Source organism: Lepidochelys kempii, chromosome 11, assembly GCF_965140265.1.
Source record: "Lepidochelys kempii isolate rLepKem1 chromosome 11, rLepKem1.hap2, whole genome shotgun sequence".
Lineage (NCBI taxonomy): Eukaryota > Metazoa > Chordata > Testudines > Cheloniidae > Lepidochelys > Lepidochelys kempii.
The window spans coordinates 4,195,778-4,213,610 of NC_133266.1; the positions used below are offsets into that span (position 1 = coordinate 4,195,778).

General features: G+C 45.8%; 1 protein-coding gene across 1 annotated transcript; it reads right to left on the reverse strand.

Moving 5' to 3' along the window:
- Positions 1-2,359: 2,359 nt before the first annotated feature.
- Positions 2,360-9,066, reverse strand: RPL37A (ribosomal protein L37a). Its single transcript, XM_073305004.1, has 4 exons — positions 8,843-9,066; positions 7,156-7,284; positions 4,298-4,380; positions 2,360-2,520 (listed from the first exon to the last, which is right to left on the reverse strand). Exons 1-4 carry the CDS (start codon positions 8,843-8,845, stop codon positions 2,457-2,459), a joined length of 279 nt encoding a protein of 92 aa, XP_073161105.1. The 5' UTR covers positions 8,846-9,066; the 3' UTR covers positions 2,360-2,456.
- Positions 9,067-17,833: the final 8,767 nt, after the last annotated feature.

Sequence of the window (17,833 nt, forward strand, 5' to 3'; positions counted from 1 at the left end):
TATCTTTTTTGAGATGAGACATCTGTATGCAGTATTCAAGATGTGGGCCAACCATGGATTTAAATAAGGGCAATAAGATATTCTCCATCTTATTCTCTATCCCTTTTTTGATTCCTAACATCCTGTTTGCTTTTTTGACTGCCGCTGCACACTGCGTGGAAGTCTTCAGAGAACTATCCATGATGACTCCAAGATCTCTTTCCTGATTAGTTGTAGCTAAATTAGCCCCCATCATACATATTTCTTTGGGTGTTAAAAATCTATTAAAAGTACAGTAGAACTTCAGAATTACAAAGCACTGGGGAACAGAGGTTGTTTGTAACTCTGAACAAAACGTTATGGTTGTTCCTTCAAAACTTTGCAACTTAACATTGATTTAATACAGCTTTTAAACTTTATTATGCAGAAGAAAAATGCCTCTTTTAACCATCTTAATTTAAATGAAACAAGCACCGAAACAGTTTGTCAAATCTTTTTTTACACTTTCCTTCCCCCCATCCGCCGTTGCTTTTTGGAGGCCTCTGCTGCAGCCTGGTTGCATACTTCCAGTTCTAAATGCAGTGTGTATTTGACCAGTCAGTTTGTAACTCTGAGGTTCCACTGTATCTGAATTTAATTCTCCAAACCCTTGGGGCACTGTCTCCATCTGGACCACTGCTCTGTAAGGAGACTGGCTGTCTCAGACTCCTGAACTGCAGCCCCAGCAGTCACGGTTACACAATGAAGTCTTTGGGACTACGTTCACAAGGTAACCTCACACTGGGAAAGAAACACCTCTTCAAAATTACACAAAAACAGTAGAGTGATTGTCCTGTGTGACTAGAAGCACCTTGGTTTCATCAGATAATCATTTCCTTATTTGTATGCCCACAGAAATAGAGGGATGGTGCAGGTATCCAGTCTATTAGTGGTGACTGAAAGATGGTTCAAACACGTGACAGCTGGCCCCAGGTACCAAAACGTTAAAGTCTGATAATCCAGAAAGAAATCATTTTGAAGTGACTCTTCTTGGCTCTAGAAACCAGAACTTTATTTTCCTTGCTAGGAAGATGGATCTTTGAACTGGCTTAGCATGAAACTTTTTGTATTTAATTTTCATTATAGCTATTTATAGGATTTGGGAAGATTTGACTAACATTTTGACATCTGAGTACAGCAGCTCACAGGGACCTACTGTCAACCAGGAACGGCAGCCCAAATAGAAAGGCACCAGGTGGCCAATACTGGAGACATTCACATAGAAAAGGACACAGCATGAGCAGCAGTAGCCCACTGTCAGTGGGATCCAGAGGGAGGACAGCTGCTCGTCACGATTTCAATCCCCACTCGAACTCCAGAAGGATTCTGTCAACAGGGCTCGTTCCCCCTCTGTGCTATGGAATGAGCCTCCCCCTGCCCCTGCTAAAAAAAGCAACAGCTGGGTGGGGGCGGAGACACAGAACCTACATTCAGATGCCCACAGCATTTGAGATCTGCCCCTTCTCTCCCCTCCCATTTAAGATTTCCCCAGAGAGACAAGTTACTGATTACTGCTATGTCACAACTGCCATAGTATCCCATTAGAACCTGCCTAGGCTTTTCTTTAGACCTCTTATAAAAAGATGTACAACACACTGATTCGTTCAACTAATAGAACTGCAGCACGCAAATTAACCGGAGTGGAATGGTGCTGATTGATTGAGCTACTTCTGATGTTAGTGTCATTAAGAATGACCTAAAAAGGAGTACCTGTAGCACCTTAGAAACTAACCAATTTATTTGAGCATAAGCTTTCGTGAGCTACAGCTCACTTCATCGGATGCATACTGTGGAAAGTGTAGAAGATCTTTTTATACACACAAACCATGAAAAAATGGGTATTTACCACTACAAAAGGTTTTCTCTCCCCCCACCCCACTCTCCTGCTGGTAACAGCTAATCTGGAAATGGCCCAACTTGATTATCATACACATTGTAAGGAGAGTGATCACTTTAGATAAGCTATTACCAGCAGGAGAGTGGGGTGGGGGGAGAGAAAACCTTTTGTAGTGGTAAACACCCATTTTTTCATGCTTTGTGTGTATAAAAAGATCTTCTACACTTTCCACAGTATGCATCCGATGAAGAGAGCTGTAGCTCACGAAAGCTTATGATCAAATAAATTGGTTAGTCTCTAAAGTGCCACAAGTACTCCTTTTCTTTTTGCGAATACAGACTAACACGGCTGTTACTCTGAAACCTAAGAATGACCTATCCATGACCATAACAAATAGATACAGCATTTGCTATTAGTGCCTCCATAATATAGTCTACAGCTAAGCAGATTCACATTCATAGCGTGGCAAGCCAGATATGATTTTGTACAGAAGAGAAAAAAGGATTCCATTCCACTACACCCTTTTTATTGACAAAGGAATGGTAGAGATTTTCAGACACTGGAGAAGGAAGGTATGAATCATGGTAACAGGCAGAAGCTTCTACTGGTCTTTCAATTCCTTCAGTCTTCTGATGGCAGATTTGACTGTCACTGCAGAGGTGGTGCTGGAAGAAAAAACCACAGTGTGACTCCTACACTGAAGCAACCAGCAACGCTCATCAATTGCAGTCCCTGTGCACTCGGTTTATCAGCTGAAGTGAAGCGGTTATATCTTAGTCCAAATCCACTTTAGTATCTCATGAACCTGAGAACGCAGATCCGAGTCTGAGGTGTACGCACCTATATTTCTTGTATCTCAACATGAACTGTGCTCTGGAGACATCATACAATAACTAAAGAATTATCGCATTTTAGCATCGGTGGTCCTAGCTCCCCCAAAGCACTAATAATTCTGAATTTGAGGAGTCTGAGTTTAAATTTAAAAAATCCAAACATGTTCAGGTATGAAGTGTACAGTTAAAACAACCAAATAATCTGAACTCTGCCCTGCAGCGATGCCAAAAAGGGAAAAAGTAAGAAACCTAATATTTTGTTCTAAGGCAGTGGTCTCCAAACTTTTTACCTTGCATCCCTCCCTTACTTCTGTCTGCTCTCCTGCCCTTGCCCCAAAGCAAGGACTGTGGCTCTGGGAGAGGGGGACATAGACAGGGTAAGGGCACTGAGGCTGGGGCCACAGCTGGGGATGGGTTGGCAGCTGGGTCAGAGCGGAGCTGGATGGTGCTCCCTCCTCGCCCAGCCAAACATTCCTCCACATCCCATTAGGGGTTGCGCCCCACAGTTTGGGGACCTCTGTATTAAGGTCATGTCTACACAAAAGTTGAACCACTTTAACTATACTGTTATAGTTAAAGCAGTAAAACATCACAAGTGTGTATGCAGTTGTAACGGTGCAAATGTGCTTTATACCCGAGAACTGTACAGCTATCTTTGTAGGGAAGGAGTATAAGCCATATGGGTAAGGCACCTCCACTGCACAGGCTGTGACAATTTATTATTTTGATTAATGGTGTGATATTTCTACCAATAGTTAAATACTGGTATAAAACCTGTATGTAGACAAAGCCTTGATCATACAGTGGTTGGGGAACTCAAAACTCAGGCAGTACGCACAGCCCCAGAAGGTTCCTAATTTAAAAATCCTGATTGAAGAAATACCATGAGGAAGGCATCATCCTACATCATTGAGACTGTTTGCCATCATTTATACAACTCTCAGTGAATAAAAGGCCCTGTTCATGAACATTTAGATCCTACTTATAACTGGTGTCAAACATACATATACGTACAACATACTGCAACATTCTCAGTATTTAAATCTTTTGCTCCCATGGCTGCAGATAATGAAGGGAAGGAAGGATGGCAGTGATATGAACACTATGCCAGAGACAGCCAGTCCGAAATTCTTAGGACCTCCATATGAAAGGCTGGTGTTAAGACTGGGGCAGAATTAAGATGGTATGGGGACCTTAAACTATGTATTATCATACTTTCAGATGTTAGGATTTCTTTTAAGTTTAAACTTAATTGAAATTCCAGGGCTTCCAATATTTTTTAACTAACTAGACTCAAATAACTTTGTTTTGTTAAGACCAGAGAAGACCGTGAGGAACTCCAGGGGGACTTAACAAAAGTGGGGAAAGAGCAGCACAACAGACAAGATTCAATAGTCACAAAAGCGAGCTAATTACATGCTGAACAGAATATGAACTTCTCATACTCTGAACTAACTGTAACCACGCAGGGGAAAAGCCTGGGTTCCAGTATAGCTAGCTCAAGGAAGAGACCTGCTTAAATAAGCGGCAGTCATCAGAAAAGCAACAAAAATGTTGAACTTTGCTTCAACTACCAGACAACAGAGCCAGTTATTATTTGTTTCCTTACTTATAGGTCCAGGCACCACCAGCTACTGTCTTCATACAGGATCCACAATGCCAGATACCTACAGCTTTCCTCTTCATCTTGGTCTGTAACACAAAGTATTTATATACTTTCAGTTGAAGAAACCAAGAAATCTAGACATCTGTGTTCAGTAAAAACACATGACCTTTGAACATTGCTCCAAAAACACCACAATGGAACTACGATATAAACGTCAAGGTTTTCACAACAGCAACATCTGCAACCAGGGCCAGAAGAAACATGAAGACATCAGACTTTCCACAGGTCTCTTGACAAAGGCCAAAGAACTTCGGTAATGGCATTTACTCAGGCAGATAGAAACTAAAGCCAGTTCAGCTCCTCTGCTTTATTTCTCTGTTTGGGGGAAAAAAACAGCTGCAGGGGTTTTTTTTATATAGTATTTATAACAGTGATAACTATATCTATAGCATCCGATGAAGTGAGCTGTAGCTCACGAAAGCTCATGCTCAAATAAATTGGTTAGTCTCTAAGGTGCCACAAATACTCTTTTCTTTTTGCGAATACAGACTAACACGGCTGTTACTCTGAAACCTATAGCTAGTCATTTACTCTACAAGTTGTTTTAGCTTAAGAAAGCTGTTCTAATATTGTGTTCTGCTCATATGGTTGTAAAACTATTTTAGCTTTAACTGATATACAAGCCTACAATGTAGGAAAAGTGCTCCAGTATCAATCCAACTCTGAATGGACAGATACCTACATCATAAAAAGCCACTACTGTAACTGGAACCTTTATTGGAGTCTCAACAAAAAAAAACCAAGATTGAATGGGTCTGGGATACTAAACTGCTCTCGCTCTTAGAACTGCTTCCTCCAGGTGAATTCTGAAACGTATTGGTGGGACAGCTTGCAGCTCCCATGCGGTATCTATTCAATGCCTTCAAAGCTATCAAACGGGCACATTTCATAAGCACTAAGTTCACACAAAGAATGACCTCAGCTTTCTATTAGCTTTTAAAGTCCAACACTTAAGCTTGGGTACCTATAGCTCAGTACCTAAATCCATAGTCAGCCATTAAAGGTAGAAATCATTAGTAAGCATGGGTGCTCAGCACATCTGAATATGAGGCCACTTTAACTGCAGGCATCTGAATCTGAAAATTCTGGCTAAATTACTAGGTCAAAGAGTGAGTGGCCTTTCAAATTTCTGAGACCTGAATTCAAAACTTTTTTGTCACATACAAGATCTACTCCTGGGGGTAATTCTATGCCATTGCACGTGCATAATTAATGAGCCGTGCATATTTTTAATTTTTTTGCACAGAAAAAAGCTTCTGCTGGAAAGTTGATGCAGTTACGCCTTTTGCTAACTGGAGGGCGCTTTGGCACTGGAACAGAGCAGCAGCTCCCAGCAGCTAGGGATGAGAAAGAGCCAGTCTTCTTCACAGCGCCTGTTGGGCCAGGTCAGGAGACATGATGAGACAAACAGCATGGGGCTGCTGGGAGGGTGAGGGGGAGTCAGTCAGGGGCTCATAAGGGCTAGTGGGGGAGGGCATGCTGGGCCAAGGGCCGAATGGGTGAGGAGGCACAGGACCAAAGGGGAGAAGGAGGTGCAGGGCCACATGGGGATGGGGGAGCTGGACCACATATGGATGGGGGGTGGCTGAGTGGGGACACAGAGACACATGGGGATGGGGGAGCTGGACCACATATGGATGGGGGGTGGCTGAGTGGGGACACAGAGACACATGGGGATGGGGGGAGGGGGTGCAGGGCCACCTGTGGATGGGGGGAGGGGTATCTGATTGGGGGTGAAGGGACACATGGGTGCAGGGACACATGTGCCTGACTGAATGGGAAAGGCTAGGGGTCAGCCAGGGTCTGCATGGTGGAAGCTCCCTAACAATCCCTCCCCTCTCCCTGCAAAACACCTGTTCCATACTTTTCCCACCCATACCCAACAACCCTCCATGTTCACACCCAAACTCCTTCCCAGCAATTACTTCCCTGTCCCTCAGCTCCTCCATTACCCTGAATCCCCCAAGTCTTTGCACTGCTTCCGAGGGGTGCGGGAAATTTGGTTCTGTATTGTAGTTTAAATGAATTATTACTCAGAGTTCTGTATTAAAATGCCTAGTAAGGAATCTATTTGTTAGAAAACATTTCCTGAATATTTTTTGTTGTTTGTATTGTTACAGACATACTTGCTGACAGGTATTTTGAAATAAACGACCAAAAGTAACTGGAACTAGTGTGATTATTTTCAAATTCTACAAAATTCTGCATATTTTATTGTCAAAATAACACAATATAATCTGTGCAGAACTTTTAATTTTTTGGAGCAGAATTCCCCAAGCAGTAAAGATCAGTTAGATGGTTTCATGCCTCCTCCCCAAAATATATAATGCACACAACTGGCAGTCTCACTCAAGAGATCCAGATTGGAAAAACTTGACAATTATTGGGCAAAACAAATTAATACCATGTTTTAATAACCAGTGATACATGAAAAGCGTATAATTTTACCTTATGACCCTTTATTTGATGCCTAACATTTTCTGCCCATTAGCATCACCATTTAGTGTAGTGAAAACCACTTGAGACCACATTAACTGAATTACCAGCAAAATATGTAACTTGAAATGTGGTAAATCTTTTATTTTGAGGTAATATGAAAAAGAAGGAGAGGGAGGGATTTTGCAAGGTATAACCTCACACCTCTGAAAGTTGTGGATTATTCAAACCATGCTTAGGCAGACAGTAATTAACCTGTTATATATTTCTCTACTTCCTAATTCGAAGCAGCAGTCCCATTTGTAAATTTCATTCACTGTAAGACTTTGAGAACTTGCTGGGGGTGAATCAGAGAGGGCTCTTACCTTGCCACAGAAGGAGCAGGTATACTTGGCATGCTGGCTAATTTCAATTTTCTTTACCATTTTCCTGAGGGAAGCACCATAACGGGTACCATATTTACCCACAATCCCAACTTTCTTGGTGCGCTTAGCCTGTCAGGATATAAATCACCATATACATTCGCTTAATTAAAATCAGAGACCGTTTAGCAGTTTACTTAACAGCAGCCAAAGAATTAAAGCGAAGTTATTTGCATACCGCTTGAATCTATTTTCATTAATTATGTAACAGTATTTTTTAAACTATAGTTTCCACCAAAATCCTGTATAAAATAAAGTTGCACTGCACTGCAGCTAATTAAAATTTGTCCAATATTTTGGAAATTCAAGCCTATACAAATTATTCCATAGCCACAGCTCCATGAGTACTGCTCTGGTTTATAGTGTTTTCAGGATCACAAATGTGCAATGACTGCGTACAGGCACATCAGTGTACTTGAATGCAGTCATAGACAGGACTGCGGCCTAAATGAGGATTTCATCATTGCATATCTACAGGGCCTTTCACCAGATATTCTCAGGATCACACTGACAAACAAATCAAGTCTTGCAAAACTAAGTACTTTTATCCCCAAGTCAGAAACAGGGAGAAAACGAGACAAAGATTAAATGACTTGCTCAAATTCACATAGCAAGTGAGGGTTGACTAGCCTTACCACTACCCATCATCTCAAGTTTAAACTTCAAGCCCTTACCCACATCTGAGGTCTCCTCTCTCTCTACACCCATTCCTCATCAATGCAATCATGCTAGCTTTGATTCCCACGTTATTTCCTTCTGCAACAGTCTTATGCCATTTTTACTGCCCCTGGGCTCAGCATGACATCCCAAACCTTAGTACATCAGGCCCCAAGCTCTCTCATTCAAATCTCTCCTGGAGACCGACCCTCTTTTCCTCTACGAGGCCCACAGAACATGGGTGGAAATCAGAATATGGAGAGAGGAATGTTATTCTCTCCCCTAGCTCTCCCAAGGCTACCTATTTCTGCCCCTCTTCCAGACCCTAAACCCCACAGAAAGGGAACAGCCTCGAGAGCAGTGCCTTGTACCTTGGGAAGCTCACGGCCAGAGCGCAATACAAATGAGCCAACAGCAAAGCGGGAAGCAGCACCCCCTGTTTCCCGGCTCTCAGCGTCGCGTCCCGTCGTCCCCGTCCCCCCCCAGGCCACCCTTTTCACCGGCCAGCCAGGCTTGGAGAAACACACCGCTGCAGGCTTAACCACCCGCCACCCCGATTCCAGCAGAGGGGAACCGCCTAGCAATGGGGTGGGGGGACAGGGAACACCCCCAGCCCCGCATGGGCCTGCAGTTAAAGGAAAGCACCCGCCCCACCCCCTTCCAAGACTTGCTCTCCCCTCCCCCCCCGCCCGGGTCTCACCCCTGCCCCTCCCCCTTCAAGGCCCGGCTGCCCCCCCGCCAGCCCCGACTAGAGGCCCGCTCCCTGCAAGGCCCCCGGCTCTGTCCCACCGCCCGCTCCCACCCAGGGTAATCAGGCTCGAGCTGCCCCCCGCCAATAGCCAGCGGCCCGGGGAGCGCAGGCCCCGCGGCACCAGCTCCGGCCTCCGCCGGCGCGGGCCAGGCGGCCAGCAGGGCGGATGGCGGCGGATTGAGCGGGGAGAAGGAAGCCGGCGGGCCGCTCAGCGACACTCACCATCTTCCCGCCGGGCCTGGACGCAGAGAAGGAGCTAGTTCCTGCGCATGCGCGATAGCATGGCCCTCGCCGGAAGGAAGGAGGGCTCAAACCACAGAGAGGACGGGACTCGGAGCGGGACAGTCTGCACTCGGGAGGTGGGACTCTATCGTCGCCTTTGCTGCACCCTGTGAGTCTCTGCAGCAGAGATAGCGCCTGGGAGAGGATGAGGGACGGTGGGGCCAGAAATGAGGGGCTCAGGGTGCGGGAGGGGGTGCGGGCTCTGGGGGGGGCAGAAATGAGGGGCTCAGGGTGCGGGAGGGGGCTCAGGGCTTGTGCAGGGGGGTTGGGGTGTGGGAGGGGGTGCGGGCTCTGGGGGGGCAGAAATGAGGGGTTCAGGGTGCGGGAGGGGGCTCAGGGCTTGTGCAGGGGGGTTGGGGTGTGGGAGGGGGTGCGGGCTCTGGGGGGGCAGAAATGAGGGGTTCAGGGTGCGGGAGGGGGCTCAGGGCTTGTGCAGGGGGGTTGGGGTGTGGGAGGGGGTGCGGGCTCTGGGGGGCAGAAATGAGGGGTTCAGGGTGCGGGAGGGGGCTCAGGGCTTGTGCAGGGGGGTTGGGGTGTGGGAGGGGGTGCGGGCTCTGGGGGGCAGAAATGAGGGGTTCAGGGTGCGGGAGGGGGCTCAGGGCTTGTGCAGGGGGGTTGGGGTGTGGGAGGGGGTGCGGGCTCTGGGGGGCAGAAATGAGGGGTTCAGGGTGCAGGAGGGGGCTCAGGGCTTGTGCAGGGGGGTTGGGGGGTGCGGGCTCTGGGGGGGCAGAAATGAGGGGTTCAGGGTGCGGGAGGGGGCTCAGGGCTTGTGCAGGGGGGTTGGGGGGTGCGGGCTCTGGGGGGCAGAAATGAGGGGCTCAGGGTGCGGGAGGGGGCTCAGGGCTGGTGTGGGAGGGGGTGCGGGCTCTGGGGGGGCAGAAATGAGGGGTTCAGGGTGCAGGAGGGGGCTCAGGGCTTGTGCAGGGGGGTTGGGGGGTGCGGGCTCTGGGGGGCAGAAATGAGGGGCTCAGGGTGCGGGAGGGGGCTCAGGGTGCGGGAGGGGGTGCGGGCTCTGGGGGGGGCAGAAATGAGGGGTTCAGGGTGCAGGAGGGGGCTCAGGGCTTGTGCAGGGGGTTGCGGTATGGGAGGTGGTGCAGGCTCTGGGGTGGGGCCACAAATGAGGGATTCAGGGTGTGGGAGGGGGCTTAGGGCTGGGGTAGTTTCTTGGGGGTGCAGGCTCCAGCCGGGGGCCTGTTACTTCAGGCAGCTCCTAGAAGTGGCCAGCATGTCCAGCTCCTAGGCGGAAGGGCCAGGGGGCTCTGCCCGCTGCCCATAGGCGCCACCCCTGCAGCTCCCGTTGGCCATGGTTCCCGGCCAATGGGAGCTGTGGAGTCGGGGCAGGGGCAGCAGGCAGAGTCCCTGTGGCCGCTCCTGCACCTATGAGCCGAACATGCTGGCTGCTTCCAGGAGCCACTTGGAGGCAGGGAGTCTGCCTTAGTCCCGCTGCACTGGCGACCGGACTTTTAGCGGTCGGAACCACCAGCGTCCCTTTTTGACTGGGCATTCTGGTCGAAAACCAGACACCTGACAACCCTACCTCACCTACACACACTAGGCAAGCAACAAAAATACAATATTTGGTGGAATCACTGGAACTGTATTTATTTACAAAGAAAGTCCCTATGTAGAATCCATTGCTGAATATTGTGGTTCTATAGTGGGGGAGGCCCACCTGTGATGGTTTAATAACAGCACACTGGGGGAATGGGGTGGATGGGGGAAGGACACGTGAGCACTAGCGTCCTCCATAGAAGCCAAGCGTTAGGTACACGTATCTAGCCAGCTTCTCTGCTCCTACAAAACAGTAGCAATATCAGTCGTGAGGAAGCAGGGAATTTTGAGAAATTCAAGGCAAAGACCAGTAGAAGGAAAACTCAGAAAGAATATAGTAATAGTACAGTAATGTGCAACAATATACCAGATCTAATTGTGCCCTTCAGTTCTAGGAAGAGGGGAATTACAATAGTAGAGCATGCCACTTATCCACCTAATCTCATATTTTAATTGACTGTGGCCAATATCCAATGTTGCAGAGGAAAGTACAAGAACACCCACAATGGACAACGATGAAATAACCTACTCCTATTAGTTCGAGGTTAGCTTATGCCCTGAAACAGGAGGGCTTAGATCCTCCTGTATTGCTTCACATGCAGGCAAGCTGTGGCCCTCACTATCATAGAAGCGAAAGGGTCAAAGACTACAACTGGCTTTTTAAAAAGGGCTGAATAATTTTATGACCAATAATATTTATGCAAGAAAAAATAAGGGGTGATCCAACACCAAACCTAAGGCTATCAGCCTCCTTCCACACAAGTGCAGGATTAGCTGTATGATGTATGGGTTAACCTGTGCAGCCAGCAGGTCTGAGGCTCCTCTGATGCATCAGATCCTATTTATACAGGAGATTAGCTATATGCATGGAAAACAAGAGGATGGATGATAGGCTATTAAGAAAGAACAAAAGGAAAAGGTGAACAATAGACTTCAAATAAGACCATTCAACAGATTCATAGATTCATAGATATTTAGGCCAGAAGGGACCATTATGATCATCTAGTCTGACCTCCTGCACAATGCAGGCCACAGAATTTCACCCACCACTCCTAAAAAATACCTCACACCTATATCTGTGTTATTGAAGTCCCCAAATTGTAGTTTGAAGACCTCAAGGAGCAGAGAATCCTCCAGCAAGTGACCCGTGCCCCATGCTACAGAGGAAGGCGAAAAACCTCCAGGGCCTTCCAATCTGCCCTGGAGGAAAATTCCTTCCCGACCCCAAATATGGCGATCAGCTAAACCCTGAGCATATGGGCAAGATTCATCAGCCAGCTACTACAGAAAATTCTTTCCCGGGTAACTTGGATCTTACCCATCTAAAAACCCATCACAGGCCATTGGGCCTATTTACCATGAATATTTAATTACCAAAAACATGTTATCCCATCATACCATCTCCTCCATAAACTTATCGAGTTTAATCTTAAAGCAAGATAGATCTTTTGCCCCCACTACTTCCCTCGGAAGGCTATTCCAAAACTTCACTCCTCTGATGGTTAGAAACCTTCGTCTAATTTCTAATCTAAATTTCCTAGTGGCCAGTTTATATCCATTTGTTCTTGTGTCCACATTGGTACTGAGTTTAAATAATTCCTCTCCCTCTCTGGTATTTATCCCTCTGATATATTTATAGAGAGCAATCATATCTCCCCTCAACCTTCTTTTAGTTAGGCTAAACAAGCCAAGCTCCCTGAGTCTCCTTTCATAAGACAGGAGATGGGTTCATTCCAGCAATGATGTTACATCGTGAATAAATTTAGCCTAATTATACAACTATAATCTAAATCTAGGTGGAGTTCAGAGTACAGGATATAACATTTACAGCAAGTATAGTTGATGAAAAGATGTTTAAATATTCTCTTTCTTAACCTAACAAAAGGTAAGGGGAAAAAAAAATAAGTATATGCAACTAGTATCACAGAAGTGAAGTTCTGCTTCCATGCTACCCCGCCGACAATCACAGGGTTCAATTGCTGCAAAGCTACCTATGACACTCTTTCAGAATTACCTTCCCTCACTGAGTTTGAGTCCCACACAAAGCATTCCGTCATTCTTTTTAGTCTTACGCAGCTTAATTCTGTAAATCTGTCCTGTGATAATAGGGTTATCTAAAGCCTTCCAACTCACAAAACGGAATTTATTTTCAGCTTGAGTTGGAACGATCCATCATTTGGAAAATACTGTAGAAATGTATTCATGCAGGGATACAGCAAATATCCAGGCAGTAAAATTGATCTATATCACCATGGATTTTATTGGATTGGAGATTTAGCCACAGAATGCAGATTTCTGACTTCATATCCGAAGAGCCCATAAAAAGAAAATGGATAGAGTGGTTAGCTAGTTTTATTTTTAAGAAAATCAAAGAACACAGTAGATACTAGAACAATAAAAAGGGAACAGCAAACTTGCAGTTTTAAGAGACAAAAAGTCAATGATAATTTATAACAACTCATCTTACCCCTCCCTTTTCCTCAAAACCAGATTATTAAAAAACATTCTTTGCACCCATTGATCATCAAATCTGTATAAAGGCAAACAGGCATAAGACCCCAGTGTCCCTCGCTCTGATCAAAAATGAGTCCCTGCAGCTCAGAAAGCACCCCACAAATAACTGGGAAATTAACATGGAATTTCTCTCTAACATAAAAATCAGCAACAAAAGAAAAAAACCAACACCAGCGCCCTTGAGTTCTGTCAATACTCATAATAGGATAATCCTATTTGTTTTAATTAAGTAATGATAGTGATCTGGATCATCTCATAAACTGGGTGCAAGCAAACAATGAGTTTTCTCCCCTGCTAGCCTCCCTCTTCTCCCCCCTCACCAACCACCCTCTCCCCCCCCAAAAAAACACACAGGCCATGTTTACAGGCTGGGGGACTCTATCCTAGGAAGCAGTGACTCTGAAAAGGACTTGGGCATCCGGGTGGATAATCAGATGAGCAAGAGTTCCCAGTGCAAAGCTGTTGGCAAAAGGACTAATGTGGTCCTTGGATGCATAAACAGGGGAATCTCAAGTAGGAGTCAGGATTATATTACCTCAGTATTTGACACTAGAGCAACCATTGCAGGAATACTGTGTCCAGTTCTGGTTTCCACAATTCAAGAAGGATGTTGATACATTGGAGAGGGGTCAGAGAAGAGCCATGAGAATGATTAAAAGATTAGAAGACATGCCCTATAGTGATAGACTCCAAGAGCTCAACCTGTTAGTTTAACAAAGAGAAGCCTAAAGGGTGACTTAATCACAGTCTATGTGTATTAGGGATGTACCCACTGAAGGTACCTATTGAAACTATTAAAATATCAGTTAACTGTTAAATATTTTACATCCCTAGTTGGTACCCTGTCAACACCCCGTTCTGCGCACTGTCATGGCGATGGGAGGTGGTGGGGGAGGGAGAGACCATCATGTGATCTGGGAGTGTTAAGGTGAAGGGGAGAACCTGTCTGGGGCTAGGAGGTGTCATGGGGACACCAGTCTCCTCTGTCACGTGATCCAGTCTCCCTCGGTGCATCGCGAGACTTTGGCTAGTTCTGGTCACATCCCCCTTGCTGCCCAGCTCCCTGGCCACCCCAAGGTCCAGGAGGCGGTGAGACCCACCTAGTAGCAGCCGGACTTAGTGCTCAGCACCACCCGCCCCCTCAGCCCACCATGCCTGCACCCAGCAGCAGCAGTCAGGGACCACCTGGACCCTGAGCAGCTGCCCGCATGGTAGGAGTCTGGACAATGTCCGGAGCTCAGTAGAGTCTCCTGGTGGGGCAAGGGGTCTCACAGGGGGCCAAGGCAGTGGGGGGCAGTGACTGCTCCCCAGGCAGTGGGTTCGTATCTGTGGGGAAGGGGATGTGCCTGGTGGGGGTATCTGTGCAGGCTCCTGGTGGGGAGCGAGGCACCCAGCCCTGGGAGCCAGCGTTGATAGCCTGAGAGCACACCGTGTTCCGTCCGCCCCCGGTCACCACTGTTCCAGGCTCCCGAGCCATCGCCGTGCAAGGGCAGCTCAGCTCATCCTGCCCTGGGTGCTGCCGCTGAGGGGGGAGTGGGATGTGGATAGGGAAGAGGCAGATTTGTTAGTGCACGTGGTGTGCTCAGATGTGGGGTTGGGGGAATGACAGCGCAAATAGGGATGGAAAATGTCACAAAATTATTTTACCAATCTGTTTTAAACGTTAACTGCAATATATTAACTTATTGGTTAACCGGTTAATATTTTACATCCCTACTATGTACCTACATGGGGAACACAAATTTGATAATAATGGGCTCTTCAATCTAGCAGACAAAAAGTATAACAAGGTTCAATGGCTGAAAGCTGAAGTTAGACAATTTACCAAGGTTTGTGGTGGAGTCTCCATCATTGGAAGTTTTTCAGTTGAGTTTGGATATTTTTCTAAAAGAGATGCTGAAGTTCAAACAGGAATTCAGAGAAACCCTATGATCTGGTTTCAGAGTAGCAGCCGTGTTAGTCTGTATTCGCAAAAAGAAAAGGAGTACTTGTGGCACCTTAGAGACTAACCAATTTATTTGAGCATAAGCTTTGTGAGCTACAGCGTCACACTAGATGACCACAGTAGTCCCTTTATAATCTACAAATCTATGTGATTTGGTTTTATAATCTATGATTCTATATAATCGCATTAGTTTGATGACAATATGCAATACAGAATTCTTAAAAGTTTTTATATTCAAAGCCATCAACTGCTCATAATTTCTGAAAGTACTTAGAGGGAAGAAAGTCTAGCCAAACTTCCACAAACTCCGCTTTATTAATACACATGGCAAATATGTAGTAATAACACTAACTTCCCAACATACACAAGAGATGGAGCTTGGGACACCTCCCCTAACCCTCCAATGACATTTTCATAGAAGAGAAAGGGTTTTTTCCTCCTTTCATAAGAACCTTGTGTAATTTGACATTTTGTCCTAAAACCTGGACGATGTATGGACCCAAACACATATTTAACACCCAACAAGAATTCAACAGGAGCCTGGAACAGAACAGACTTAAAAGAGATATAGCAATAGGACCGGAGTTGGGATCTTGAAATGGCATTTCTTCTGAGGGGCCATGAAGGGAATGCAGATGTGTATCAGCAGGTAAAGAGTAATAATAATGAGATGCTGTTCCTGGGTGCAATCCCGATTTCAGGTTTAGTAATTTCAATATTCTCTGAATTTAAACTCATTAGAAATATTTTTGTTGTTGTTTAAATACTTTTTCTTATATAATGAGCTATTCTGGGGTACGTTTTATACTTTATTATTTATATCACAGTTGCACCTAAATGCCCCAACCAGGATCTGTGGAGTACAGACACGTGGCAAGAGACAGTCCTAACTGAAGAGCTTACAGTCTAACTAGAAAAAAAGACAAAACCAAGAGCGGGAGAAAGGAAATTATTCAATGTCATCCCCATTTTACAGATGAAGAATTGAGGACCAGAGTGATTAAGGGTCCCGATAAGGCAGTGGCTTTTCACTGGGATTTTCCATTGACCTCATTGGGTTTTGGACTAGACCCTAAGTGGCTTGTGCTCAAGGTCCCACAGGGAGCTGAACCCTGAGACCTAGGACAGTACCATCCCCATACAAACATCCTCCTCCTCCTACTTCAAAAAAGTTTCTCTTCTCCAATTCTTGCATTTTCTGGCTTTTTGCCTTTTTTTCTCTCCTGTTCGGTTTATTGTGGTTTAGCGAATGAGGATTCCTCTTTAAATAAAAGGGAAGCAACTGGACACAACCAAGAACTGAGGCCTGGGCTTTCTGGAATGCCCTGCTGCCAGTCTCCATCCACAACCAGGCGTACCATCTGTGGGTATATCTAGACTTGGAGCTTGGGGTTCAATTCCCGGCTTGAGGAGACGTACCCGCAGTAGCTCTCATCCAGCGGCAGTGCTAAAAATAGAATGTAGCCATGGCAACATGAGCGGCGGGATGGGCTAACTGCCTGAGAATGTCCTCATTGGAGATCTTAGGCACATACTCGGTGGCTACACTCTATTTGTAATGCACTAGCTCATTGAGAACTTGCACAGGTATTTGTCCTGGAGCTGGGACTCTCACCCCAGCTCCCACTGTAAACAGACCTTTTCTGATAACCTGGAGGGTATAATAGGCTGTGTACCAGCAATGAGCTCCCTTGACCTACTGGCTAAAAACACTTTTCTCCAGGGCTAGATTTTCTTTTCTTTTTAATATAGAAAGGGTAAAGTGAATTTCAAGTGTTCATGAAGAGTCTCAGCAACTCTGCAAAGATCAAGCTGAGATTTTATGAGTCCCATTACAGAGAGAGAGTACACCTCACATCCTTTAATGGGACTGGAGATTTATCAGTGTGTAGATAAAAATAAATTGAGATTTTATGGGAGGCAGAATTCTCCAAAGACACTTTCAGCAGATTTCTGAAAAATGCTATTTGCTGCTCCTCTCACGTATGAGAGTTAGAGAATTGTTCTTCTGAGAAGATGACAAGATTTGTGCATGAAGAATCTCCCCAGCCTTCTCACCACTTCCTGCAGCCTACTGATAACAACCCTGTTTCAAATGGGGTCCTGTGGGCAAGCGCCTGGTGTAAAGGGTTAGATGCAAGATGTCGAGAACAATTAGGGAGAGATGCCCAACAATGTAATCTAGTGGGGAGAGTAGCTAGGCACAAACGGCTGGCTGGGCAGTGGTCAGAGTCTCCTACAGTAGGAACGACATTTGGTACTTTTGATCCAATGTCCACCGTTGGACTCTTCTTCCCTCTTGCTTACCACCTGCAAACCTTTAAATCTACTGCCTACCAACTGAAAACCTCTTTTGCACAGTCATAAATGAATCACTTAGACATTGTACCCGTTGTATATGAATCTTGTAGGCCATTTCCATGCTTATGTGATGGTATTTGCAGTCAATGATCCAATAAAACCTTAATTAAGGAAAGCATTGTCACTTTGTTCACTTGGCAGAAGACTCAAGCAACAGAATGCTTTTACTATTGTCTGGTAACCATCTGCAGCTAAGCACCCTGTCTGAACAGGGATGTTAACCCCTGGAAGTGAGAGGCAAAGTGTAAGAACTGTGTGTGTTCCCCTCCACCTTCTCCACATATGGTAACTGGGACATGTATCTAACTGGCATCTTGGCAAATTCATAAAATTGACCCCTATTCATTCTTACATTGCCCATGCCATCATCAATTATACATGCCCAGCCAATTCCTGGGCATCTTCTAGTTCTAAAAAAGGAGGCGGAGAAGAAAGGAACAAGCTGTAGTGACTACACACTACTGCAATACAAATAAAGAAAGATAATTAGGCAAATATCAGGAGCCTGGATTCCTCAGGAGATTAGTAACGAGATAAAGAGCCCTCATCCCTTGATTGCA